The sequence below is a fragment of the Xiphophorus couchianus genome, chromosome 20, assembly GCF_001444195.1.
Source record: "Xiphophorus couchianus chromosome 20, X_couchianus-1.0, whole genome shotgun sequence".
Lineage (NCBI taxonomy): Eukaryota > Metazoa > Chordata > Actinopteri > Cyprinodontiformes > Poeciliidae > Xiphophorus > Xiphophorus couchianus.
The window spans coordinates 27,653,232-27,681,062 of record NC_040247.1 but is presented as its reverse complement, the minus strand read 5'-3'; the positions used below and the strand labels follow the sequence as shown (position 1 = coordinate 27,681,062).

At 39.6% G+C, this 27,831-nt stretch overlaps 1 protein-coding gene across 7 annotated transcripts in view; it reads right to left on the bottom strand.

The window, feature by feature from the left end:
- The window catches only part of frmd4ba (FERM domain containing 4Ba), a 54,491-nt gene that overhangs the window by 8,002 nt on the left and 18,658 nt on the right, over positions 1-27,831 (bottom strand). For all 7 annotated transcript variants that reach the window (XM_028002287.1, XM_028002282.1, XM_028002283.1 and 4 more), the window contains exons 2-13: positions 23,661-23,726; positions 23,430-23,524; positions 23,214-23,306; positions 22,060-22,144; positions 20,247-20,303; positions 19,910-19,932; positions 12,566-12,649; positions 8,980-9,045; positions 8,457-8,514; positions 7,546-7,632; positions 1,465-1,541; positions 955-1,093 (exon numbers count right to left, since the gene is read on the bottom strand). In XM_028002287.1, the coding sequence (XP_027858088.1) occupies positions 955-1,093; positions 1,465-1,541; positions 7,546-7,632; positions 8,457-8,514; positions 8,980-9,045; positions 12,566-12,649; positions 19,910-19,932; positions 20,247-20,303; positions 22,060-22,144; positions 23,214-23,306; positions 23,430-23,524; positions 23,661-23,726 (930 nt within the window). The remainder of the gene's footprint in view (positions 1-954; positions 1,094-1,464; positions 1,542-7,545; positions 7,633-8,456; positions 8,515-8,979; positions 9,046-12,565; positions 12,650-19,909; positions 19,933-20,246; positions 20,304-22,059; positions 22,145-23,213; positions 23,307-23,429; positions 23,525-23,660; positions 23,727-27,831) is intronic.

The following is a 27,831-nucleotide window of genomic DNA, read 5'->3' as shown; positions in this document are numbered from 1 at the left end:
ACTGGGACCGGGAGCGTTTTAAGGAAGCTGTTTCAAAGGAAACTGGATCATCCAGGTGGCCTGAGGGTTGCTCTTCAACTGATCTTTGACACAACATGTTCAATTTGTTTTGAAATGATAGCAAAATCCAGTTCGACTACGGCTGTTCTCGACAATGTTCTTCACCTGTGACATAAATAACTAATCTCTGTTATAAGCAGGATGGAACAGAAAGGCTGTTCCTTTTTTGTGTCGTTATATTGTTATTAAGCAAAATTAGACTAAACCTCAGATGCGGAATCAGTTACAGCTTATTATAAATTGGATATAAATGCAGCTTTACTCTTAACTTCTAATAAGAAACAACTATATAAATGCTATACAAAGAGAAAAGAATGTTGTTTTTTTCCCTTTTTCTGAGCAATACTGAACACAAACATGCCTTCCACATTAAGTAGAAAAGACCATTTCTTTAATTTTGTCTCCTTGCTGCTTAGAAGACAAATTACTTCCGGTAGAAATAACTAGGCCTGGACGATACATTATCCCAGAAATTATTGCAATAAACGATAATGATGTTTTGAAACCATTTCATTTTCAGACTGGATATTATCCTACTCATTTTGATTTATCCTGTGACTATAGATTAATTTGTACACTAACATTTTTACCTGTTCCTACATATTTTATTTTATTTATGTTATATTTATGTCATATTTAAATTACTTACAATAAAAATCACCTATTGACCAAATCAGTTAAAATGAACTTCCTTGTAGAATCACACCTCTTGACAAACCAAAAACTAAACAGTTGCATCGTGCACAAACACACACCTGGGCTTCCAGGAAAATCCTTATTAGGTCATTCAGTGTCTTCTTCATGGACAACTACACTCAAAGCTTATCACTTCATGACTTTAAGCCAAACCAACACAAGTAGACAGAGCTCAAGCTGGAAACCATAGAAACTCACTTTGGTTTGCTTCATGTCCAGGTAGAACTGGTGCTGACTGATGGCCATCGCCCAGATGGTTTTGATCAGAGAGTGGCTGGCATACCAGGAGTGGATAACCAGGCCGGCTTGTCCGAAAGTCCGTTTGGTCACTGTTCTTCTGCACAGGAAGAAAGAAATGTTTATCCTGCTCTTCAAAAATGTTTTCTGACTAAAATTAGAGCCAACAGAGGAAATAATAATTTTTACTACAAGTAACAAGAACTGTTTGAGTAGCTGAGAGCCTCTAACTAAAACCTGATAGAAGCAACCTGAGAATAATAAAATCACTATCGAAAAGCAGCAAAAAAAAAAACTAAGTAAAACATATAAGCCATCAAGAGTGGGTTATAAACGGGCAGCTGGCTGCAGACGCCCTTCCCAAAGACGAGAGATCTGAAATGAGGGCGGCGACTAAAACAGGAGCACGGAACAAGAAGGACGAGCCACTGCGGATCCGAAAAGAACAAGCGAAGCGGCCCGTCTGCTGACCTGTGCGGGTCGTTCACTTCCACTGCGAATTTCTTCTCCCGGAAGTACAAATTCTCCAACTGCTTCCACTGAAACAACTGCGAAGAAACAGACGGAGAGAGAAAGAAAGAGAGAGAGGGAGCGGCATTACATACGGCTGAGCACACAAGCCGGGAGCACTGACTGAAAAGTGGGCTTGCAGAATGTAAACATTCAAAGTCATCTGATGCACATGAGGATGTTAAACAAATATACTCTGCAGAGCTACAAGTCCCGTCACATGAGAGGGAAGAAGTTCCTAGACAAACACCAGAGGAAAAAGCAAATATCAAAGCAACTTGGGCTGTTTTGCAACAGCGGAGCAGATAGTCAGGTGTCAGTGCAAACTTCCATCCACACAATTTCTATGAGAGTGAAAAGCTGTGTCAAACCAATAAGGTTTGATTGTGACTGTTTTTTATTTTATGAGTTTTGTCCACAGATTCAACTGAAACTCCTTGGAGAATGTCAAGACGGCAAATTCCTTCCTGGACCATAAATTGTCCCAGAAGTTATTGTGATTAACGATAATATTGTTGTCTTGAGACCATTTAATGTGTTGGAATAGCACAAGTTTGCCTTCTCAAAAACTGATAGACTTTCATTTTGTAAAGCACAGGAACGGGAATTCTAAATATGAAAATAAAACGACCAAAAACAATAAATTAAACAGAAATAAAAACCATTTGCCACTGAAATCATACATAAGATGGGTTTGCCAAAGCAAACCAAACTGACCATGAAAACATATCAATCATTAGATGGAAAATTACTGACCTCATTTTAATCTATCATAATTCCTTAATTGCTTATGGTGACAGACTTAGTCAACACTTTGAGTTATTTAAGCAATGCTTATTTCTTTATCAGTTCTGCCTTTTTTAAAAGAAACAATCTGTAACTAAGGAGGGTCAGAGTCCCGGTTGGGCTGGCCAGGTGAACATCTCCTGCTCCAGGGAGCCGATCCTAGCCAGGCAGGGAGCCAGCTTTTTGATTTATTTCGCTCTCCTCTCTTTGTCCCCAAACCAGCTGTGCATGCTGAAGCAGGTCAGGAAACACTTGGCAGGAAAATATCTTGTAGGCCCAAAACCCTAAAATTGACTTCATACCAAGCGAGGAGGGCTAAACTTCCAAGACTTCTTTGGAGAGAAATCTCTCAAAGGCTATATTTAAACCACCAGCGACTCCGAACTTATCTCAGCACTACAGAGATAAACACCATCCATATCAGAGCTCTCTAAAGTCACTAAGATAGGATTTAAAAAGAAAACTCCAACAAGTTTCAAAGTCTTACCGCGGCGGGTGTTTTGTGTCGGATCCTGCTGGAATTCTCTTTGGTTTTATATTCAATCCTCTGACTGTGACTTTCCCACAGGGCTAGAGCTTCCTCGAACAATACTCTCTCTTGTCTGTTCTCAGGGATCCAGATAGGTGTGGCAAGTTTCAGCTGAGGTAACCACTCCCCCCTTCCTGAACTTCAGCCCCCTCCCATTGTGACATCACCAACACCTTAGGCTGCCTCTGGCTTTCCAGTGGGCTGGAGCACAGATCTGCTCCTCCTCTTCCTTGTTCTCAGTCAGACCTGATGAGCAGGTTGTGTGCAGGTATTTACTAGAACGGGACACTTCCTCATTTGGAGGCATTTAAACTCATCTCTGCTTCTGGTCACCTAGGTTTTAAATACTTTAAAGGAACGGTGGGCAATATGGACTTAGATTGTTATTATGATATTCCGTGGTACTACTGTGAAAACGATAGATATGATGATAAAAACCATTTATTACTTCGGTTTTAGATAACTGTGTGGCTGTGACTGTATTCACCTCAACACAAACATAAATGTTGTCCTTGAAGAAAGTTCAGATTTGAAATACCATGTGCTTCTTCAAGATGACACTTCAAGAAGGGCATTTAATCATATCTTCAAATTTACTGATATTTATTTATTGTGGAACAGTTAAGAAAAGAGATAAAATAACATTTTAGACCCTGATAATACCTTCGGGTTTGCTGCTTGTCTTTTTTTATTTTTATTTTTTTTACCATCGTTACTTTAAATTTATCAAGACGATATTTAAAAAATCCTTATCAATGTCATGAAGCGGTGTGTTGAGGTGGTGGTGAGGCAGACGCAGCAGACCCAGGTAGGATGAATAAATGATTTTAATAATGAATGTCCCAAAAAAGTCCACACAACCAGGCAGCACGACTGAGCAGAAGCCAGGGCTCAACGCCGGTAGCAACTGGTAGATTGAATGTACAAGACGAAGGACTGAACGCACATAAGACGAGGACCCGACAGAGACACAAGTGACACTAAATACACACGGGGTAATCAGGGAATGAGAAACACCTGGGGACTAAACAAAGGGAGACAGGACAACACGGAGACACAGGAAACTCAAAATAAACACACAGAAAAACACAGATCCTGACAATCAAAACTAATTTTTCACAATGAATAAATGCCCACCCCTACTTTACATGTTTAAAAATGACTAACATCGGCCGATACCGATATTTTGGGCTTGCTTACTAACTCCAGAGCAATTCTGTGAGCCCATGCAAAGGAGTTAGGACTGAGACGGAGGTTCACTAAACACACGGCCACAGCTACAGCAGAACGGCCCGGTTCAAGGTCTATTCCTGTGTTAAAATGGTTACATGTCACATAGAAGTTCAATAAAATCAACTAGTTTGCGGTTACAATGTGACAAAATGTGAACAAGTCAAATGGTCTGAATACTTTATGAAGGCATTTGTTACTGTAGTCTAGTCCAAGGGCCATTTGTCACCCTTACAATAATTTTTAAGGGATTTTTAGACCATTATGACTGAAAGTCTAGAATAGTTAAACTTTGGCAAACAAAGCAGAAAACAGCTGATGACCTCAAAAATTTGGAAATGTTTTTTTTTTTATAAGAAAACAGTCTGAAGCCCTTTGTAGGTTTTGGATCTGTAATGATATGCCAATTTAATTAAAAAATAGTTTTTTTCTTGAGCAGGTAGAACTAAAGAAAAGAAAAGAAAAATAAATTTTTTTTGCACTTTTAATTGAATGAATTTTGTGGTCGGCCACAGTAGTTTAAATTAGCCAATTTTGGTTTCCAGTGCAAAAAGATTGGACACCATTGAGCTAATCATTCAACTACTGTTGAAATAATAATAATGCTAAAAATAAAAACAGTCTAACTTAATGAATCACAGGAACCAGGCAGCAGGATGCGCCTCATTGTGAGGGATTCTCACACCAATTCAGACATCCCGCTTACTACTACCCCTCTGAATCATTTACATAATACCAACAGATAATAGAACAATAAACACTCGAGTGGATCAGAATATCATTAGAGAAACTCCACTCCTGTGAAACTAATGAGCTCTGGCGGCTGTGAAGAGAAAAGCTGGTGTTGCGACGTGTCAGCGGTGAGACACACCTCGAACTCTTGAGTCACAAGACTTAATGTTGGACAGTTGGAAACAGTCCAACAGATCACTCCGTGACTCAACGTCACTTCTACATAAATAACTTTCATAAACCCAAAAGCACAAGACAAGAGCAAACAAAATGCATCTTCCTGCTCTGATTACGTTTCTCTTGTAATTGCTAAACGTCTAATTAAAGAAGCGTGGCCGTTTGCCAGAAATGCCTGTGGTTTTAGATGGGATCAGCCTGTTCACATCCAGCTCACACCCAACAACCCAAGGACCCCCCAGGGGCAACTAGTCTACCAAAGAAAAATCGGATATAGATGTTTGATTTAAGACACTGATCAAAAATGCAAAATGTGTCAAAGGTCGTTTTGGAACTTGCTTGTGCAGAGTAGGACTGACCCCACCCATCGCATAGCACGTCACATACCAGCTCCTGCTCAATGGCAACACTGTACATTTCAAGAGAATGACACACGACGAAGAGTTGTGAAATCCTGATGGCAAGAGGGAAACCGTCAGATAAATTAGCCAAACATTAGAGAACATGTTCCCTTCATTATTCACACTTTTGTTAAGAGTCAGACTCTCTACAACTCTTTACTTTCTCACAAAATCACAAGCTCCCTTCTAACTCTGTCTAGTTTTCTGTTTTAGACACGCAGGCTTTGTAAACGGGATGTTCATATCAGTAAAGGTGTAGCTTTAAGAAAACCAGACCTCCTCTGATGAAGTCTGATGATCAGGCTTCATCAAACTTCTGATCATTCTTACAGAACAGGAAGCGACTCCCTGCTGGTGAACATGGCGTTAGATAACAACATAAAACTATGATTATACAAAATGTATTTCAATCATCAGCTCCCAAAACAGGTGCAAAAGTCCTCAAGGCGGAGACGAAAAAGACCAACATTGGAAAAGCAAAATAATGATCCCCCATTCTAAATGATGAATTAGAATCAGGATTCAATGCACACAATCTGATAACACCAGATGTGGATTTTCTTTAAGCATTCTCACTTGATTTTGATGTAAATTGTAGCACAATGCGACCTTACACCAGTAATAACGGGACAATGTCAGCATCCCCGGCCACCGCAAATAACAGCTCTGTATTGTTTGATCAATTGTGTTCTCTCTGAGTCCCAAACAGACAGATTACAACAATGAATGCAGCCTGCTGAGAGGGGCTGGCCAGAGGGCAAGAGGGAACGGCTCGGGTCAAACAGAAGGCTCTATCTGTGCTGCCCAGGAAACTCTAATTTAACCGATACTGCACTGAGCTGAGGAGACAGAAACGGAACAGTCTGTTTCTCCGAACCATTCCAGCACCCCAAGACTTTCACCGCTGTCCCACAGCTCTTACCTACCCCCTGCCCTCCTTCCTCTACAGCTGGCAAAGGGCCAAACCTGTCCCAGTGCTCTACAGCTTCCCATGGAGCGCCATAATTACACATCCAGGAGGAGAACGGAGGAGCAGCATGCTGTGCCTCTGCCCATTAATGACTCAGATTTCAGCATAACAGCACACCCTGCTACGTCAACAGGTTCCTGCCATACAGCAGCAGCGCTCGGTCTAATGAAACCGGCTCAGGAGAAATTAACACGAAATTGTGGCAGAAGGGAAGGAATAACTTCCCCACACATTTCTGGTGTATTTCATCAAATACTTCTGATAAGATTCTAATCCCAGTTTAAAACGTGAAATGATAGTAAACTCTGTGTTATTCATTTGGACTTTCCTCCTGCATTGCTTTTCTAAACTTGGCCACCTGAGTTATTTCCCAACCATTGTGCTGGTGTTGACGCTCTCAGTGTTTGCTCTGACACTTTACAGCCTTGCACCGAGGACACGGTGACTCACTAAACTATTTTTCTCCGTCTGCTTTCCTCTTCCTCCAAACCTGGGAACCAGAGACACAAATTACGCCTGTTTAGCCGTATTCCATCCATCCATCCATTTTCTGTTCACCCTTGTCCCTAATGGGGTCGGGAGGGTTGCTGGTGCCCATCTCCAGCTACGTTCCGGGCGAGAGGCGGGGTACACCCTGGACAGGTCGCCAGTCTGTCGCAGGGCAACACAGAGACATACAGGACAAACAACCATGCACACACACACACCTAGGGAGAATTTAGAGAAACCAATTGACCTGACAGTCATGTTTTTGGACTGTGGGAGGAAGCCGGAGTACCCGGAGAGAACCCACGCATGCACAGGGAGAACATGCAAACTCCATGCAGAAAGACCCCGGCCGGGAATCGAACCCAGGACCTTCTTGCTGCAAGGCAACAGTGCTACCAACTGCGCCACTGTGCAGCCCGTTTAGCCGTATTGATAAATCATTAATCTTCTTACACAAAAAGTGTGATAATTCCGGCGGTTCCTGCAGCAAATGTGGAGTTTTAGAGATGCTAAATATTTTTCCTTAATCTGCTGCAATCTGTTGTGTCCAGAGCTGAATGTGGTTTGTTAGAAAACAGCAATAAGTTTGTCTTTAAAGTAATCAAAGAATAACTGTAACACCGAATCTCAAATTGGTTTGGGAAAAATAAATAAATAAAAGTGCTTAAGCAATGAGGTATGAAAGTTGGAAAACATGAGAAAAATACAACAGCTGTGAACGATTCTACCTTTCTTGGTTTCAACTTATCCTGCAAATCGTACTGGCCGATGCCTTTATAGCTGACTCCCAGCCACCATGGTATTCCTTGCTTATCCTGTATGAAAAACAAAAAACACACACACACACAAAGCATAGAAGTCATTAGAACGAGCTTTATTGGTGGAGTCTGAAAAAGGAGGCCTATTACCAAAGCTATTATCTCATTAAGATCAGAGAAATGGTAACACCAGAAGAGATCAAATACATGAGAGGTACAAAAAAAACCCCCCAAAAAACCTCTGCTAAGCTGACAGAGACATTTTAACGTGGCTGTTTGATCTTTTCAAAACACCTTAAGTTAATAAGGCCTGGTCGGGGAAAGGCAGATCACTTCGTTCCCTAAAACTCACTAAACCACGCTCGCACAGATGTTTCAGGATTGCAAATTCAGCTACAGAGACCAGATGAGTCGTTCACTTTACAAATCTGGTCTTTATGAAGGACTGGCAGAAGAAACAAGTCATAGTATTTTTTCATTTAAAGGTTTGCTGCCAAATATATATATATATAAAAAACATGTAGAAGAAGATGAAAAAAGTCTTAAACCTTTTGGGGTTCATGCAAAATGCAGTTTGATAAAACTGCAATTCATTTGGCACCATCCCCACATTAAAACATGGTGGTGGTAGCTTCAGGCTGTGGGGATGCTTTCCATTAGCAGGGACAGAAAGATGATGGGCACCACTTCTTTTAATTGCAAAGTTATGTGGAGAAAAAAAAAAGACATTGTCACCAATACCTGATCTAGAATTTTCTTCACTACCTGGACCGATGCAGATATTAATATCAGATTGGTGCAAAGCTAATATGAATACTTTTGCAAGGTAATGTATGACTGTTCAAAGTTTGGACCGCTGTATGTTAGGGCAGTGCTGTTACCTTCACAGGGTAATAATGAACTCCATATGTGGGCAGAGATTCCACCAGGGCCAGATATCTACAGCGAGAGAGGAATAGGTTAACAGAAATTCAGCTACTTACACTTCATCACTGTCACCTGATATCTGTACCGCAACTGACAGACGGGGATTTAAGATCCAGCCGTTGAGAGACCGCAGTCATTTACAATGACAAGCTGATCGATTTGCTTTGGGGGCTGTGACAGAGGGAGGGGAGAGTCCATTGATCAGTTCAAGGACGGAAATCATTTGGTCCCAGGGAAAGCACGATGGAGGACTTCCATGCTTCCCAAGGCTTGGCAGGCTGCCTACTATAGAAGCAGCCTTCTAATTAATGACAGTCTCGCACGCTGACAGCCACCTCTTCTAACTGCAGCCACCACAGTGCAGACATGAGGTTAAAGAGGTGCAAGCACATGCAGACTCTAAGGAGAGAAAGACAGAGGCAACACTGTCCGTCTTCACCACACACACAGTCTTTCCTGTTTGTTTCCCAAACTTACTTTACGATGGCTTGTCCTCTGGTCACTCCCTTGAGTTTCTTGTAATGTTCAATCACTCTCTCCTCACTGCGAATGAGAGGATAAAATGAATAATCCGTCAAGTGTAACAGATTGTGGCCACAGAGGGACTGTTATGCGAGGGCTCTGTCTTTGAAGCACATTCAGTCCGCTCATGCAGAAAATGCAGCCTAGCCCGTTGATAACGTTCATCTACTAACCATGCTAATGCCTCCCATTTACTTCTCACTGTAATCAGCTTTTATTAGCGCAGAGCAGCTTCTCAGACAGAAAGATAAAAGTAGATGTATGGTGATGTCTCCGCTCATTCCCAATGAGGAAGTTGCTCTGACGTATCTGCTTGATTTCAGCAAGAGGGCTTGCAAATCAACGGTGGCAGTGTGGATTGGAGAGTCGGAGGAGTGCCTCAGACAACCAGCACCTCTCAGCACCTCCCAGTCTAATGAATAAATGTAATCAAAGTTCAGAGTGCAGTCAGCTGTTTTACAACAAAAACATCCTCCTAGTAACAGGTTTGTAAACACAGAGACCTGCTTCTTTGTGGATTTTATAACTGGTACCTGACCTACAAGCTTCTATTTAAAAGGATGAGATCGTAATAATTTCACCTTTAAGTTATTGGCTTATTTCTTATGTCTAAATCAATTGAGTTGTAGTCATTAAACGTGATCAAAACAGCACTTTAGGGATTTTTTTTTTATGTTTCTGACCGATTGCAGTGTCATGGTTGATCATCCATCTTCAAAAACCCTGAACAGCCGATTCTGATTTTGGCCGATATTGTCAATATTTTTTGACAATATTGTCAAAAAATAATAACACAATATAATTTTTGAATACCTAGAAAAATAATATCACAGACAATATTCAGCATTTTCAGCGCTTTTTTTTTTTTTTAATTGGGTTTGGCCAAACAGATATGTAACTTCAACTAATTTCAGTTAGTGTTTTCACCATTCAACATGACATCCACAGTTTAAAAAACACGATGTATTGGCTGCTATGGCTCCTTGTCTGTGCACATACATTTTACAGCATTCAAAGCAGACATGCTTGAAGTATCAAACCTAAACTCAGCATTAGTAGATGACTGTTCTTAAATGTATCAGGCACAAAGCATAACTGTAAGTTTTACAAAACAACAAAAACTATTTTGGCTTTTTTTATCACGGTGTGTGGACCATGTATAAACCCAAAGCGCTGTGCCTTACATGATGTAAGCATTAAAAATATCTGGTAGATACCAACAATAAAGTAGAAATGCTTTATTGTGAGCATGTTGGAGAAAACATGCTCACATCTTTAGCACATGTGTGTGTCTGCATGTGTTCATAGCGGAGCGGGTGAGCAGAACTGATAAGAGCTTGATGAAATAAAGGCTTCAGATAGACCCAGTGAGTAGCAATCCTCGATCCTATTTCCAGCAATTCATTAACGTTCAAACGGTCCTGATTGGAAGCTGATGTGACCTTCTAAGTGTTACGTAACGACATGCCGTGGCACCGCATGAACTCAGAGTTGACAGGGCTGCTCTGAAACAAATCACATTTTGGGGTTGCCAATTCAACTTTCTGTCATGACTAACCCATAAGGTTCTCTGTAGATGACAGTGCAACTCAATTTTAATAGAAAAAATACATGATTCAATTTTCACATCTGAAGCAAATAAAAAATAGTTGGAAGGATTTTATAGTTAATTATCATTTATTTGCTTTACCTTTATTTTATAATATCATCCATTTTATTTACCTTTGCATTTACATTTTAATAATGTGCTTTGAGTGTTTTGAAGTGTTTGCAGAAACTCTGGAAGCGGCCTGCTGAGGAGTGAAAAAGGAGGATACCATGAACGAGACATTCCGGCGTTGATTGCCTAGAGGAACTGCAAACCTATAGTCTTATCTTATGAAATATGCTTTTGAAGATTGTATGAATGAGTTGTGTTCATGTGAGTGTGCAGCTGTTTTCTGCTCCCCCTCCCTTCAGGGCTGCACACTGTCATGTAACTAGGGTGTTCCTAATTCTAATAAAAGCAGGGTAAGACTCAGTTGAAGCTTCAGAGCAGAGGCAGAAATCTGTAACTGGGTTTCAACTGAGTTCTCCCTGCAGGTAAAACTAAATTCTGACTCTTGTCTCTTCTTTGTGTCTGTGTTTAGGTAATTTAGACCTAACAAAAATTTATTAAATAAACTTGCACTACAATTTATCTCTATTAAAGCTAATGATCGGCCTATGAGGTACAAGCAGTGGAGTGTTTGGATAAAGATGATTATCAGCAGGGGCCAGGGTTGCTTTTTGTCTGTCGTATCAAACATAAAGGCAGGCAATATGGCAGCAATATGTTATGACACTTTTACAGTAAAATTATAATTTTCTTACAAGATAAAGTCCTAAAAATACACATCAAAAAGCATTTCTAAACAGATTTTACTCAGTTTGTCCAAATCAGCTAACTTGTCAACACTCCAAACTCCAAATAATCTACTTTAAGATATTTTATTACAGTTCCTCCTCATGAGTAGAGAGATAAAGTTTCAGCTGTGAGTGACGTATAATGTCTGACACGTATTTATAGTAAATACTAGTGATGAGGGAAGTGCTGTACTTCTGTTGAGTTATGTAATTTCAGGCTCATGTATTGTTTTTAGTTCTGCACTAAATCAGATCATTTCAAATATAACCAAGGTGACTGGCTCAAAAAGTGGAAGCTGCTGATAGTGGTGCAGTTCAGATCACCGTGTTGAAGAGACAACTGTTGTTGTCTGCTGTTTTGGTCGCAGGCTTGGAAGCTCTCTGATCAGCCCTGCCCGGTGACTGCCAGGCTATAACTCAGAAATGTGACCTTTTTCCAATCAATATGCCTGAACACTTCAAAGCTGAATGAACCCTGACAACAACACACTTCGGCTTGAATGTTGCAGGCTAGTTAACCAAACTCTAAGCTAGTTAGTTTGAGTTTCTGTATGACTGTTAAGGTGCAAGAAGCTAAGAGGGAAACGGTATTATTAACTATGAAAACAGCTCGTCTGTACTTTTCGGCTGACACAGCAGCCTTTTGGAGCTTTAACAGAGAGGGTGAATATTTGAATTGTTTCAGGAAAACACATGGAGCCCATTACTAAGACCATAATCCTCAACAGGACATGCTCTCTCACAGTTTCAGTCCACTGCAGGGCTGAAACGATTAATCGTGATGAATTGATTATGAAAACAATCAGCAACTAATTTGGTAATCAAATAATCAGACTCTAAAACATGCCAACGTGCTAAAAGAACGACCTCAGAGCAGAAATTAAGCCAAAACTGTACAAAAAATATATACATTTTGCATTTAAGATGAAAAACATGTACTTTTGATATTGTACCAAATAGGTTTAAGCAGTCAAATGAACAATCTGCAAAAATGTTCCAGTTTTTTTGTCTGATTACTCAATAAATCGTCAGAATAATCGATTACTAAAATAATTGTTTACTGCAGCTCTAAACCACTCATTCAGGAAGGCTAAAAATGGATTCTGAATGCTGCTTACTGTAGCTGTTAAAGAGAAATCGTGATCAGGTATCTTACCAGTAGTTAAGCGATGGATGCTCCCTCAGTACTCTGGTGGGGAGAACTGGTAGCTGCTTTAGGTCCGATGCTGTAGTCTCAGCACTGCGGAAAAATACACAGAAACTTCACCATTCCTGTATGTTATACCAAATGTTTTTTTTTTTTCTAATTTTTTTCACATTATATTATTCTACGTATATCTTCACTTGCAGGAAAAATCCCATTAACACAACTATGAAAACCGCCGCTCGACTGATCTAGGCCTGCCAACAAGCGTTAAGTCTTTACAGGAGGTTTTCCTTTACTGTCAAAGGCACTTCACATCCTTTTTTGATCCTAAAATAAGAGCCTGACATGCACATGAGGACCGCAAAAGGTAAACCTTTACACAAAAGAGCTCAAACCGAGTCCAAAAACTAGACCTTTTCTCCACATGTTCCACTTTCCGAGGGCTTTGATTTGCTCTCTTAAGGCACGGCAGCAATAACTCTTACTTGTGAACCTTTGTGGGCAGGTGGATCGACAGGATTTTGTTTTTTATCTTTTTATTATGGTTTTATAAAGAGAAGCACTGGCTGCCAAGGCAAAACTTGACTCTTACTCATGTCATGCCAGACTTCATTTACAAAGGCGCATGCAAAGGCTTTAACTCATCAGGAGCCTTTCAAAGGACATGGAGAGAATTGGTCTTTTAAGCCTGCAGGCTCTCCACAGTAATATTCTTATTGTTGATCTTATGTGCCGTGAAATAGTATTTAAGAGATAATAAAAATTTAATGACTAAAATATATTAATTCACCTTCTGCTCTACCATAGAGTCATTACTAATGATGACTACAATCTGGAAATCCTCAAAGTCCTGGAAATCTTTGTCCTGGAAATCCTCAAAGTTCTGGTTTTTGCTTATAAGCTAATCATCAAGGGCGTGGTACAACCTAAATGGTAAATGGTCTGAATTTATCTTTTCTAATCAAATTGACCACTCAAAGCGCTTTAAACTAGAGCTGCATTTATCCAGCTGCACCCATAAACAAGTATTTATTAGTGAGAAACCTAAAAGGCTTAAAACATCACAAAAAAAAAATCAAACACAAAATTATACTAGAGTTTTATTTACTCCTCTACTATAAGCTAAGCATACCAAAAATGCAATTAGTCAGGTTGAATAAATTAACAAAAATTTGGTTGTTTCAACTACCAGTGCTGGTGGGCCATACAAAATTAGTTCCCTGGGACCAAATTGGCCCCTGACTGCAGTTTGGACATCCCTGATCTAAAACAAGAACAAAACAGCAACACTTCTACAGGAAGAAAGTAACCTGATTTGTATTCCTTGTGTCATAATAAATATTATGAACTATATTTTGTTTCTTCTTAAACAAAATTAAAATTACACCAAAAAAAAAAGAGAAAAAAAAAATCAGTTGTTTATAGTATTTCAGTGAAATACATTTAAGATGTATGGGCTGTTGAGCATTGCAAAGGGACAAAACCATTATTATGATGAGAATTAGTTCCTGTTACAATAAAAGGGAAACTAGTTGTATGACTGGGATTCATATTTTTGTCATTTAACTCTTTTCACACTGTTTATTCAGCATCAATGAATGCTGGGTTTACATTTCAAAATATGATGGAGTGCAATTATTGTGCGTTGCTCATGAGCACCACAGCTGTGACGTAACCGATGCAGTCAGCTGTGTTTTTAGTAACAGGTTTTATTTTTGGAGAGACTCTGTCTAAGCCTCTGACTGTAAACAATGATGGATTTAAATCCCGTAGACTAGTATTGTTACCAACCTCACAATTCAAGTCAATTTCAATTCTTTGGGTCACAATTAGATTTGATTCTGTATTCCTTTAAATTCTTCACAACTTTGTATCCAGGTGTTTCATATGTGACACGGAAATTATATAGCGAGATTCACAGGTTCACCCAAATTGATACTGAATTGGAAAAACTAAAATTTTCATTGCAACGCATTGATGAATTGATATTTTCACTAGGAATGCACCGATCCACTTTTTTTCACTTCCGATACCGATACAGATATCTGAGGTTCAGTATAGGCCAATATCGATCCAACACAGAAAAACTGCACTGAATTGACTTAAAATGTTTTTGTTTTTTATAAACAGACAAAAAGTTTTGAAAACTCTGTACCAGTACAGCATGCTTACATATACCAATAACCTCAAAAGCTTGGACAAAAATGTACAAACAACTCAACCTTAATTGGTTCAGTCAATGCAATTAGGAGTATAACAGCCAATGTTAAATAAACCATTGTACATGTTGGTCAAACATGTAAAAATCATCTACAACAAACATTTTTTCAAATGGTTCAGAAAGTAAAGTTAGGAATTCTATTTATGTAAAATATATTTAGATCTCTGTTGCTCAGAGCACAAACAATAGAATATTGTATTTTCAATTTACAGATATCATTAAGGGATCGGTGCATCTCTAATTTTTACCCACCCCTAGAGGTGTCCATCTTGAATTTAGTTTACATTTTATTGTTGTTTTTATCATAAATGGCACAAAATGTGCATCATAATGTGATAAAATTGTACATTAATAACCCCACTAAGAGGAAACCGTGAAGTGGCATAACTTCCAACCGAGCCAAGCTCATTCCTACCCACACTAACCGCATGCTGCCTCAGACCACCATGAAAAACAAGCTACAGTGTTTTTTTGTAAAAGGTGAATGACCTGAAGCTTACTTTATGAGCCTCAATTGATCTCTCATTGATGTAATTTAGCATCGCCTCCAACATGGTCAACCAGAGATATAATGATCCAGTTATGTGAACCTGCTTACTGAACAAAAAGCCGTCTTGAGGCCACTTTCCCCTGTGGCTCCCTCTTCTTGGTTGGCTGAGTTTTGCTGCCACGGCATTTGGCTGCCTCTTTGATGGCGTGCGTTTTTTACGGGGCACTCTGGTCCCGGCGTTGTTGGGGTGATCTACTACTCGGCAGCGTTTGCCTTGTCAGCAGTCTGGAATTCATTACTACGTCTGTTATCTTCCAGCAGCATGGGGGCAATTGCTACGCCCGGTGCGGCGGGGCAGAGCCCGGCCCAGCGCAGTCTGCCCAGGGTGGGAGAGATAATGCTCATGTGTCAGCTCTTTCACAGGGCTGAGACTTGGTGGGGGGAAGTAGGGGGACTCCAGAGGGAGCACAATGAGAGAGCTGGTTGATGTGAATGAGCCACTAATTACAGGCCACACCTGCAAATAGAACTGTGGACAAGAACTGGGTGGAATGCCAGTCCATGTGTGGGAAATTTTGAATTACTGAAGATAATTTTATATATACATACACACACACACACACACACACACACCCACACACACACCTAGATACATACATACATATATATACATAAGTGTGTGTGTAGGGACAAATGAACTTCTGAAGCCTATATTTGAGAGTGAGTACAATTATACATGAATAAGAAAAAAAAATTCCCTGGTTGCTCTTAAGGCGTGATTAAAGGCATCAATCAGTCCTGTGTTTTCCTACAATTTCCCCAATCCCTTAAAGCAACCCCCACGGAAGAGACTACAGCATGTTGCACTCAGCTGTGGACTACAGCGGCAGGTGGTGAAACCAATAGCAGTAAAGTGTAAATAAGTAAAGCACCGGAAGACAATGCAGATAAAGAACAATGAGCAACCTGGAGGTGTATTAATTCAGCCCCACAGCAGGGAGGAGGGGGGGCAGCGGGGGATGTTGGGCCGCACCACAACAATAACACGACTACAGTCGGGCCCCTCGACGCCAACTTGTCTGCAATTGGACAGTGGGTCTGGCTCATCCCTCTTAAGCCAAAGGAGACCTCCCCGACTCCTCCACAGCTAATCTCCTGCTGGAGGAGCCGCCGTGGATACGGGGTAGGGGAGTCGTATTTAGACTGGATGATTCACGGGGAATTCACTGGGTCTGCTTTCACAAGAAGTCGGGGTAAAAGAGGATAGCTGACGAGAGTGAAAAACACTTCCACAGGACCGTGTTGTTTCCTGAAGTAAGGGGATCCAAGAAAAAAACATTATTTTGACCTAGTCAAAGTTTTTTTAAAAGGCAAATATGAGATTATATGGTAGAAACTATTACCGTATGGCTGAAAAACATCTGTGACTCTTTGGACCTTCCACAATGGCTCTTTAAAAACTTATAACTAATATTTTGAAATAAATCAATATCAACAAATGTACGTTTACTTTTTCCAGTTTTTTCATGGGATGTTTGCACTGAACCTCCACGACAGATAGACCCTGCGGGTGTTTTCAAACCAGATAGTCCAGTACACTTGGTTTGATTGGGAACCAAAACTACAACATTTGCTACATTTTCAGCTGCTGCTGTATCAAACAATCCAAACTAATTGAAAAAGTTGTTCCCCCCTCAGCCTGTGGTGGCGCTGCACCAAGAACTACTGAAGGAAACGACACAAAAATCTCAGAAGAAGACATGAGAACTTTCCGTCTTTAACTAGATCTACGCTTTTGTTACAACTAAATCAACTTTCCCATAGAAACAAATGTATCCATACTCTATTTCGAAAGGTTTTAAATTTTTAGAACCTAAAACTAGAAATAAAAATTACACCAAATTTTCTATTGATCAGAAATGAAGGTTGAGTTTTTTTCAAAACATTAACATTTGCAGCTGTTTTATTTGGCTGGACTTAGGGCAGAAAATGCTCTTTGTGTAGTTAAAGCTGCAGACTTCACAGAGTTTAAAGGGGACAGAACACTATTGAAAATCCTATTTACTTTTCCATACCTTTCAGAGGAATGTGGTGATTTGTGTTAGTCTAAAACTTAAATAATTTCATGCAAAGAACAACATTAAAAAGCCGACAACGACAGCTTTGGTCTGGATGGAACCCCGCCCTAATGAATTTTACCAGAACACTTGGCGTCTCATCGTTTATTGTCTTTTCAGAGTCGGGGAAAAAGTGCGGCCCATCCCGACTCCCACATGAAGTGAAAGTTCAGCCGTTACAGGGTGAACCTTTGGAGCTGAGGAGTTTACTTAAATAAAAAAAAAACCACTGAGTGAACACACTACAGGGATGCGTACTAACTACTCACCAGCTCAGTTGTGCTTGTTTAATGAGCACAAGCAGATGCTGCCAAGTTTTTTCCTCTTTGCAGGAGAACAAAAGGCGATGGTGTAACAAGAGGACAAACTGCATTTTCACTTTTGCACATTTCGTCACTCGCAGCTACATGCACAACATTCCTTACCATGGACAAATACTTGTGTTTGCATAATGAATACAGAAGCCTTCTGAGGCAGAGAGACAACACCGGTTCGGCTGATCAGCCAGAACACTGTTTACTAATGCCAGATAATGCCCTTCATTTCTATGATTGGCAAAAGAAAAAAAAAACAACAACCACCACCAAACGTTATCAGCAGGTCAACTGTGAAAACACCATCACTAATGAACAGGCAGTAGAGGTTTCATACGGACTCTAACACCAGTGGCATCGACCAAATCATGCACACGTCGTCCTTTTTGTCCAGACACGTGTCTCCTAAACTGTATGTGGCATTTAGTAAGAGGCTGTGCAACCACAACGTGTTGAAATCAATTGAGTGGACTCCACATGTTGAAGGTGGGATGTCCTTTTATAACTCATGTGATCCCTGAGGAAACACATTGTAGAAGCAAGTTTTGGTTTAACAGCTGTGGATTTTTTTATTTATTTATTTATTTTCAGAACATCTAGAAATTTACATTTTTGTTCTTTCTTTGTAACCATCAACACCCTTTCACATTTTGTCATTTTAAACAACAAATTTCAAAAGTTTGACCAAGGCAAAGTAGTGCTCAATAAATGCGACATGAAAGGAAAATGACTTTTCTTAAATACAAATTTGACCACGACAACTAGGCCAGTCGTGATAACAAATTTTATTAGACAATAAATTGTCCTTGAAATTATTACAATAATTGTTAATATTGCTTTTAATATTACCATTTTCAAGTGAAACAACAACAATCACATTATACTGCAAATTCAGCATCTCATAGATCAATTAAGTTTTATTTTGTAACCTGGAATTGGAAGATATTTTAAATATACAAAAACTAAAAAAGGATAAAAAAAAAAATAATAAAAAAACACCAAATAAAACAAATATAAACCACACACAACCGAAATCATGAATGAAATTGACCATCAAAATATATTAATCACCAGGATAGAAATGATCAAGCTCCTTTTAATTTATCATGCAATTAATTGGTTTATTGCTTAGCGACTACTTCAGTCTTGAATACTTTTGCAGCCTTTAACCCAGTGGTGCATAAAGGGGGTCCTGAAGGGCCAGCATCCTGCATGTTTTTGTTCTCTCCCTGGTTTAACACACCTGGATCCAATGATGGCTCATTAGAGAAATAAGAAGAACATTGACATGCTGAGAACTTAAGGTTGCTACTACCACCAGGGAGAGAACTAAAACACGCAGGACCGACTTTGGGCACCTCTGATCTAACTGGGTTTTTTCCAAAATGGCCCTTTATCAAGCTCTAACAAGATTCCCATGAACCCCGACCAGACGTCCTGTCAGTGCAAAAGAAAAGAATCCCCACAGCATGATGCTGCCACTAAATGTTTCACCCTGGAGATGATTGCATTTCTACAAATATATATGCAGGCTACACTCAGTCCGTCACCAAATGATGCTTTTAAGAAGGCCCTGTTAAAATTGTACATTTGATCAAATTTTCTTCCAGTTTATAACAATGCAACTACATTGCATTGACTGATCCCATAAAAATCACATTAAAATACACTGGTTTGGGGTTGTAAATGCTGTACATTTTTACAATGAACAGACACTTCAAGGAGAGTGAATACTTTCATAAGCCACTGTGAACATAGTGTGTAGACCACAAATAGATGGCAGAGAGCCAACAAGGGATAAGGCTCAATGTCACAAGTCAAAATTAAGGCAATTATTAACTGAGCGCAGGGTCTACAATGAAATCTGAGCCAGTAAGGTTGTACATTAACAGACAGCTATTACTGATATTACAGAGCGCAGACCAAACACTGCTTCCTTGTACACTACATGTACAAACACATTGAAAATTGTGCAGGGCTTTTGTTTCCACTCTGTAATCCTATTGACTAACAGCATATGTCAATACTTTTGTTTGCATATAGTCTTAAAAAAAAGCAACTAAAACAACACTGCACAGGAAACCTTTTGCCTAATTAAAGGTAATATGCTTATTTAAACAGGAAAATCTTATATATACTTTAATACAAATGAAACATGGCTGTAAAAAGCAATGCATTTAAAGTTATGAGAGAAAAATAAGAATTTCTTACCTGGAATAATCTCCTTTGGCCTCCTTTAAAAAAAAATGGGAATAATTCAGTGAGTGAAGACAGGATTAAACAGCACTTTACCAGTAAAAAGCTCGAGCAGAAATATTCACAAATGGCTGGATATCTAAATGTACATTACACAAGTTGTGTTTTCCTATTCTTTCTTTTCTAAAGGCATAGCTCCAACTCCTGTGAGAGGAGTTAACCGACTACAGACCCCAACAGACAAACGTTTTCAAATGTTTCGTCCGTCCTCTTTCACATTGTAGGGGGTGAGGGACATGACAACCAAGAGAGGCTGCGACAAAAAACAAAAAACAAACAAACTCTTTCTTACCTGCAATGCGAAAGCGGCTAACTTGAAAACATGTTCGCTCTCCACTTCAATGGTTTCCTGTCGGGAAAGGAGACGAAAACAGCAAGCTTTTTAATACCACACACACACAGCGCTGACTGTCTCAAACACTTGACTCGTGAGAAAACCCTCCCGTCCCATACTTCGAGACCGTACCTCGGTCCCACCGTTACCGACTGAACCACCGCCGCAGGAACATTTCGGTGTTTCATGCGGCTATGAAGAGGTTTTAACTGTCTATTCTCTTCTTCTGAGTTACCTTGGAATTACAAATAGAAAAGAAAATTCACAATGCGGGACTGACGGACTAGTTTAAGGTTCTGCTCAGAGTTCAAGCCCCCTCGGTAAAGTGGTACGGTCCCTAAGCAGGTTCAACAGTCTCCGTCTCCCATGGTGACCAGTCAGCTCTCCCCGCGAAACAAACTGCACACCCTGCAACGTTTGATCTCATGCTGCCTTCACGTGCGTCTCGTAAAAACTTTATTTCCACTCACTAAGGATTAATTATCGACAACCCAAACCAGAAACGTTTACTTGCGTTTCCTCGTAACTTTCTAAAGTTTAATGTTGTTGCACGTTTCAGACTTTAGAGCGTAATCTTTACCTTCTACTTTACTAAAAAGAAAAGCAAACTGCTATAAAATCTCTCGAACCTTAAATGCAACACCCAATTGCAACAAGAAAGCATGTAGTATTTAGTAATTTTGAGAAACTTTGGAAACACTTTTTAAAGAGCGATTTCTGAGACAAATGCTTAATTATTTAATATGAAGGTCCATCTTAAAATATTGTATGAGTTTATTTGGTAGGAGTTCATAAGTTTCTTACTTCGTCCTACTCCTTTTCGAGCATGTTAAGATAATTGAGGTACAAAAATACGTATCTTTTGCATTCCTAGTTCATGTGTGTGATTTTATACTTCTATCATGTTCGAAATAAATTGGTAACTTCACTTTCCAAAGGTCTATAGATGATTTGGAAGTGAAAGACGTCCATTGGAATTTTATGCCTGAAGAATGGCTTTAAAAAACTATAACCAACCAGGAATAATAAAACAAGCAATATTTGGGTTGAAATAAATGCTTTTTATTTGATTCTCAAGTGAAATAACCATATTGGGGAGAAAGATAACCAACATTAGATAAGACAAAAGTCTTATCTAATAAGACTTTTGTTGACAGACAAGGTCAAAGAATCCAAAGTCTTACTGAATGTAACTAATGTTAACTTGTGCTAACTTGGCCAAATTTAGGTTTAGGAAGTAAAAGTTTAATGTAGCGCTAATTGGACAAACTCAACATCATTAACACAACATACTTACTATTGGACAGCATTATTTTACCATCTCACCATATTATGTCATCTTGTGGAAGGGACTCAGTCAAATCTCATGAAGTTGTTGATTAGTTCAAAATGGCGGTTTGTAAAGAACGATGAGGCTCCTATTTATCTCTTGGCTAGTCCAACAAGCATGGTCATAAATTTTACCAATAGTTTGATAAAAAACTACTCAACTTCTGCCCCGAGAGCACAAATTCATCAGTTGGGTTGAAGTTTGTGGGGCACATTTTTCTTGTGTTTGTGTTGTGCAACGTTTTTTCTATAGATTTTGTTTTTGCTTAATGCCACTGCTAGTTATTAATAAACCCATAGGCATTCTTATGAATAACAAATGTTCAATAATTTTACAGGGCACCCACCCAAAAAGATTATTAGCACAATGACATTTAATTAAAAAACATTCCACATTAAACAAACATAACAGATACATATCACATTGCTATAAATCACTTACATTAAACACTAAAGATTTAGCGTTTAAGTAGAAAAGCTCCACGGTCGTATTCTCTTTCAATAGGGTGATCTTCACAATATAAAACCTGCAAAGATATATATATATTTTTTTTAATCAGCAAAACAACAACAAAAATTAATAAATAAAAGCTCAGTTTTTATCTATGTGCAAGTGTTGATCCACAGATCATCTTGTTTAAATCTGGCCGTATTGTTTGGAAATCTAACAGGATGACATTCATTGTGCTACATCACCGCCACCTGCTGGTTGATTGATGTTACTGATCTCAAAGGAGCACTACCTTCTTTAAGGTTCTTGTACTACAAATGAGAAAAGGGTCAGTTTGGGGTGTTGATCTATGAAGGGATTCATATATTTTTGATGATTTTAAAAAAAAAGTATGAAACACTTTCATAAATTAAAAAAATTATATAGTTATTTACTCATATGACCATCCATATATGTATTTTGTGGTCGTCATATTGTGCCATTTTTAGTGTAAATCACATGTCTGTCACCCCAATGTTCTTTATTGGGATTACACAATAAAAAAAGTAAACCAGTAAGCTTTGTTTCAAGTAGACAAATGAAGTTTACCCGAGTAAACACACAATTTATTAAGTTGTTGTTAAACAAACAAGAATAAATGATCTTTGTCAAACTTAATTTGATTACATTAACTACATTTTCTTAAGTTGTTGCTCCATTCTCTTTTTTCTCAGTTCAAGTCAAAGTGTTGCCACCGCCCGTTTCCAAAATAGGAATGCCGTGTTCAGGGTGGTGCGCAGTTTTTTGTTGCTGTTGTTTTTTTTGTCACTCTTGTAGCAAAAAAAAAAGCCAGATTTTTGGGGAGAACAAACTTGTCCTGCTGATTCTTCCACCACACTTTTCAAACTTCTATATGTAAAAAAAAAATAAATGTTGAAAACCATAGTTTGAGTTGGGCTATCGTAAAGTTCAAAGAACAGAAGTAAGTCTGCAGCCCACCATGTGGCTCACGTCTCCGCAATCTACTCTGAAGGTGAACCTGATTTCATCACGCAGTCTCTACGCTACTGTGCTCAAAGGTTTTTGACGAACAGAACGGCACATCCTTTTTGCCTAAGCATCCAATTGGTTCACATTTGGCAAGCTCTGAGAGTGATAATACTCACCTCACAAGAAACTTGATTTCCAGTGGCCCCGATGTCTTGGAGAAGGCATGATCAAGCACTTTACGATCCAGCTGGAGCCAGTTATTCTGACCACTGAGCAGCAATAAAATAATAGATCACATCTCACGCTATGCTGCTACCTCAGCCTCCTTCCTCCTTCCAGTTTCTGATTAAAGAAAATTCAAACGCCCTACAAATGAGATGAAACGGACTCACATGTCGTCTATGAAGCACAAGCCGAAGTATTCCTTCTCTTTCAGGTTGAAGTGAGACGCCACCAGATCCAGCAGCTCCCGAGACAACAGCTTCGGCTGCGGGGGTCCGGGGCAAAATAAAAGGGAAGCAGAAAACAAAGGAAGGAAAACAGATCGGCATGTGTGAGAGAGTTAAACTCCCGGTCAACCAAACCATTTCCCCTGAAAAAGAACCGAAAGTGTGAAGCTGTACCTGAACCAGCAGCTCCAGCTTCCTGCCGTCGAGGAGGTGAATCTGACACACACGACCTTCGGTCATCTATAAAGGAAGTGCAAAAAAAAGTTAAAAATCCACTGAGATTGTTTCTATAAAGTAATCTCTAGTTTCTAGGCAAAGGGGAGGCACTTTGACCACAAATGAGATTTGGTTTTAAACCTTTGAAACCTCAAAAATGTGATATTAGTCCTCCGGATCGCGAGTCGATTTCACACATTTTCATCGTCATCCTCTTGCTAGGAGACAAAACGGAAACACAACGCCATCCTGCTCCAGTGATTCACCGGATTTCCATTGTACTGTTGGCAATTAAAAGTTTTAGGTTACACTTTGCTACAATTAGAAGAAACAACCAAGTATTGTCGAGAGGAGCCAGTACAGGTGGCTCGGGCATCTGGTCAGGATGCCTCCTGGACACCTCCCTGGTGAGGTGTTCCGGGCACGTCCCACCGGGAGGAGGCCCCGGGGAAGAACCAGGACACGCTGGAGGGTCTATGTCTCTAGGCTGGCCTGGGAACACCTCGGGATTCCCCCGGAAGAGCTGAACAATTGGCTGAGGAGAGGGAAGTCTGGGCCTCCTTTCTGAAGCTGCTACCCCCGCGACCCGACCCTGGATAAAGCGGAAGAAAATGGACAGACGGACGGACGGATGGATGAACCAAGTATTCCTTTACTGGGATCCAGGTCGATTCATATACACATTTGGTATCCACATATTTCCATTTTGTCCCTTTCTACCTTACATTTATCCCTGTAAACAAAACGTTATACTGTACATCTGTTTACAAAAACACTGCATATCAGTTCCGTGGGCAGTTACAGATTTTTGATGAAATAGGAAGCAAAATAGTCATTAAAATGCTGAAATCTTTTATAAAAATGTAATTAATTGCATAATTCTTTCTGGAGGTTTTGCATTCAAACTAATTTTCTTTTAGATCTGATGCCCATATAGGACAGTCAAACTTAATAAAATATGACACATTATGACCTCTGATCAAAGTAAAACAGGTCAGACCAACTAGTAGATGTCATTAAATCAAGTCATATGACTACAGTTTTCTATCCATCCATCCATCCATCCATCCATCCATCCATCCACACAGGACCGAATTTAAAAGGATGTGGGCCTCGGGACAGGAGCCAGTTTCAGTGCCCTATCCACTAAAAAAAATATTTTAATAAGGCAAATTACAGTACATTATTAGGTAGTCCTATACATAAGCAAGTATGAACTGATGCTTTGTAGGTTTAATAACTTCATGTTGTCTCCAAAGAAATCGACAATAGCTTCATAATTGAATGTGGTTCTATTCTTTCTTAGTGATTCCAGTTTATTTCTTGTGTCTTGTCCTCTTAGTTACTCTAGGTTTAATATGTTTCTTATGTTTAGTCGTTTATTAATGTTAGATTCATTTTCTAGTCCCCAACGTGTCTTCTGTTGTTCTCCTGTCACTTCCTCTCTTTCTCTCTCTTCTCAATCTGCTTCCTGCTCATCAGTCCAGGTCTTTTGTTTCAGCATTCACCCTCACAGTATTTAAACCCTCCTTCTGCTGACGCTCCTTGCTGGTTCCTCCTGTTTAATCCAGTTCCAGTTATGTTTGTGTTCATCTGGCTGTCTGTAACTTTTGGCTTTCATCATTACTTTCATTAAACCTCCAACATGCCACTCCACGTCTCTGCCTCTCTGCCTATGGGTCTACTTCAACCACTATCAAAGATCTCTGACCTGCTGTTTATACATATTTTCTTAGGCAAATTTTATTTCCGTTTGGTACCAGTAGAGCTGTCTGCCGTCTCTGAATGTGTGCGCTGTGTCTGTTAATTCTCTGATGTCAGTGAAAAACACAGTGTTAAGCTAATTGGTTTTTAGTGCTGGAAAGTCATGGTTACTTTGAAGTCCAGCTACTTCGACCACAAGGCCAGAGGACGCCCTGTTAATTGTTATTTTTTAAACTTAATCTTCCCAGAGTGTGTTTTTAAGCGCCATAGCAGAGCTGTCATTTCACTTTTAACAGCAGCACAAGCTGCTTTCCCACTTTGTTGTTGTTTTTACTGCCCTGGACCGCAACGAGAGACGTCTCTGCAAGGAGCGTTTGACAACACTACAGAGGTCATGCCAAGACAGCATGATGCTAACTGTTAGCTCGGACAGCTGCACAGGCTGAGAGCTCCTAGGCTTCAACTCTGTGTTTCACAGGAGGCAAGAAAAAGTGTCTCTAATAAAATTAGCAAGAACAAAAAAACTAAATGGAAACTAATAGCATCTACTCTTAGAGGATGTGTAGATGCTCCCTCAAGAGCATCTACTCTTGAAGGACAAACTCATGGCCTTTGTCCCAGTGATTCTCTCTTTTCTTAGGTCTGTTGGTGAAGAAGAATATAAGCCTGACATTTAAGCTTCACAATGCCCTTCCTGTTATTTTTCTTTCAAATTGTCCTTTCAGTGGAGGGGAATATCTTCGTACAGTAAATGGTGTAGAGAAACTCAAGTAGACAACATGTCCCTCCGCTCTCCATCACTTTGATGTAAATAAACCACACAGCGAGTTTCACCTGAGCAACACACCTAAAGCCGCAGGTACAGTCTGTGTTCTCTGATCAAAAGGCGGTAACAAACTCAACGGTTTCTGTCAGAGACCTGTTGTGTACCTTTGCTAGTGGAAGTTACAGCTAGAACAGCTCCAACAGGTAATATTTGGAGGCTGATAAACGTTAACGCACTCGTTGCAAAGCCACAAAGCAGCGAACAGGATCTGTAGCTGGAGGTAAGCGAGATCAGAAGAATGAAATGTTGACACTGCTGTGGAACCTCGACTGTGAAAGGAGGCTTCGGCCTGTGGCATTTGGAACTTAAACCTAGACATGTCACAGAAGCCTAAAATACCAAAAACTAGGACTGCGGTGTGTATGGAAAGCCACAAGTGTCAAAATTCAATCATTTAAAAAGTCCCAAAATTTATATTTAAGCTTGCGAATGTTTTGATAAACATGAATACAAATTAATAAATATATTTTAATTTTAATTAAACACAAACTAAATATATTTTTTGTTACTTAAATCTTTACTAATTATAAATATATTTTTTAGTTTTTTGCCTTCTTGTCATGTACTGCAGAACATCATGAATTTATGTGATTTCGCCAGATTGCTGTAGACTCACTCAGCAGGCTTAAACATACTGTAAAAAGATGATTGTTCTGTAGCTGGGGTTCTGTGCAGATTAACCAATCAGCCATTTGGGTTTTTCCTTTATGAGATGCAGAAGCAGTTTAGATTATTTTATTACATACTTTACCATGGGAGGTAAAAACTAATGTAAAAAAAATGACATTGAGATGAATAATCAATATTTTAATTACACTTACAAAGTTAATTAACATAAAAATGACTAGTTAATTTACATAACAAACAAAAGCAGGCCTAGGAGAGAGCCATGGGGAACCTCACTGATTATTGGTGATGCTTGGGGTCTAAATTGTTTACTGAACATACTAAATACATTCTTATGAACCATTTCCAGTGAGTAAGGCACCAGTCGGTGCTGTTTTGTATGCTATTTTGTCAGTTTCTGTTGTAAAAGTGGCCCATACAACCAACCTTTTTCACACCCCATTCCGTTGTTTGTCCATAGGACGATGGAACTGTATGGTTAGGATGGAGCTACTGGTGTCACAACACAGTCTATTGATTGGGGAACAATAAAACGTTGATGCTTGCCACAAGAACGAGACATACCAGTGCGTCAGTCATAATTCAACGCTCTCCGGAATATGGCGGACCAATAAATAGCTTACCGACCCAACAAACCCGTGCCGTACTGCTCAGGGAAAATGAGTTTCCAGGGGTCCAAATTAATCCGACACATCAAGAGCCAATGATTCCCGACCTCTATATAAAAATATTCTAAGAGATTTCTTAAATTCCCTTTTCCCTACTTTTAATTTATCCTGTCCTAAAACAAACACCTTCATAATATGCAGTTTCAGGTGGTGCTTTTAGCAGGCAACTTACTGGGAAAGTTCTCAGACTATGTGATGATGGTTTCGTCACATGATTAAGAACAAAACAAAGAGAGCTCTTGACACCCGGGTCAGGTGTTTCAGCATCGATGCGTTTAAAAGTTCCCCTCTTCAGCCATGCAGA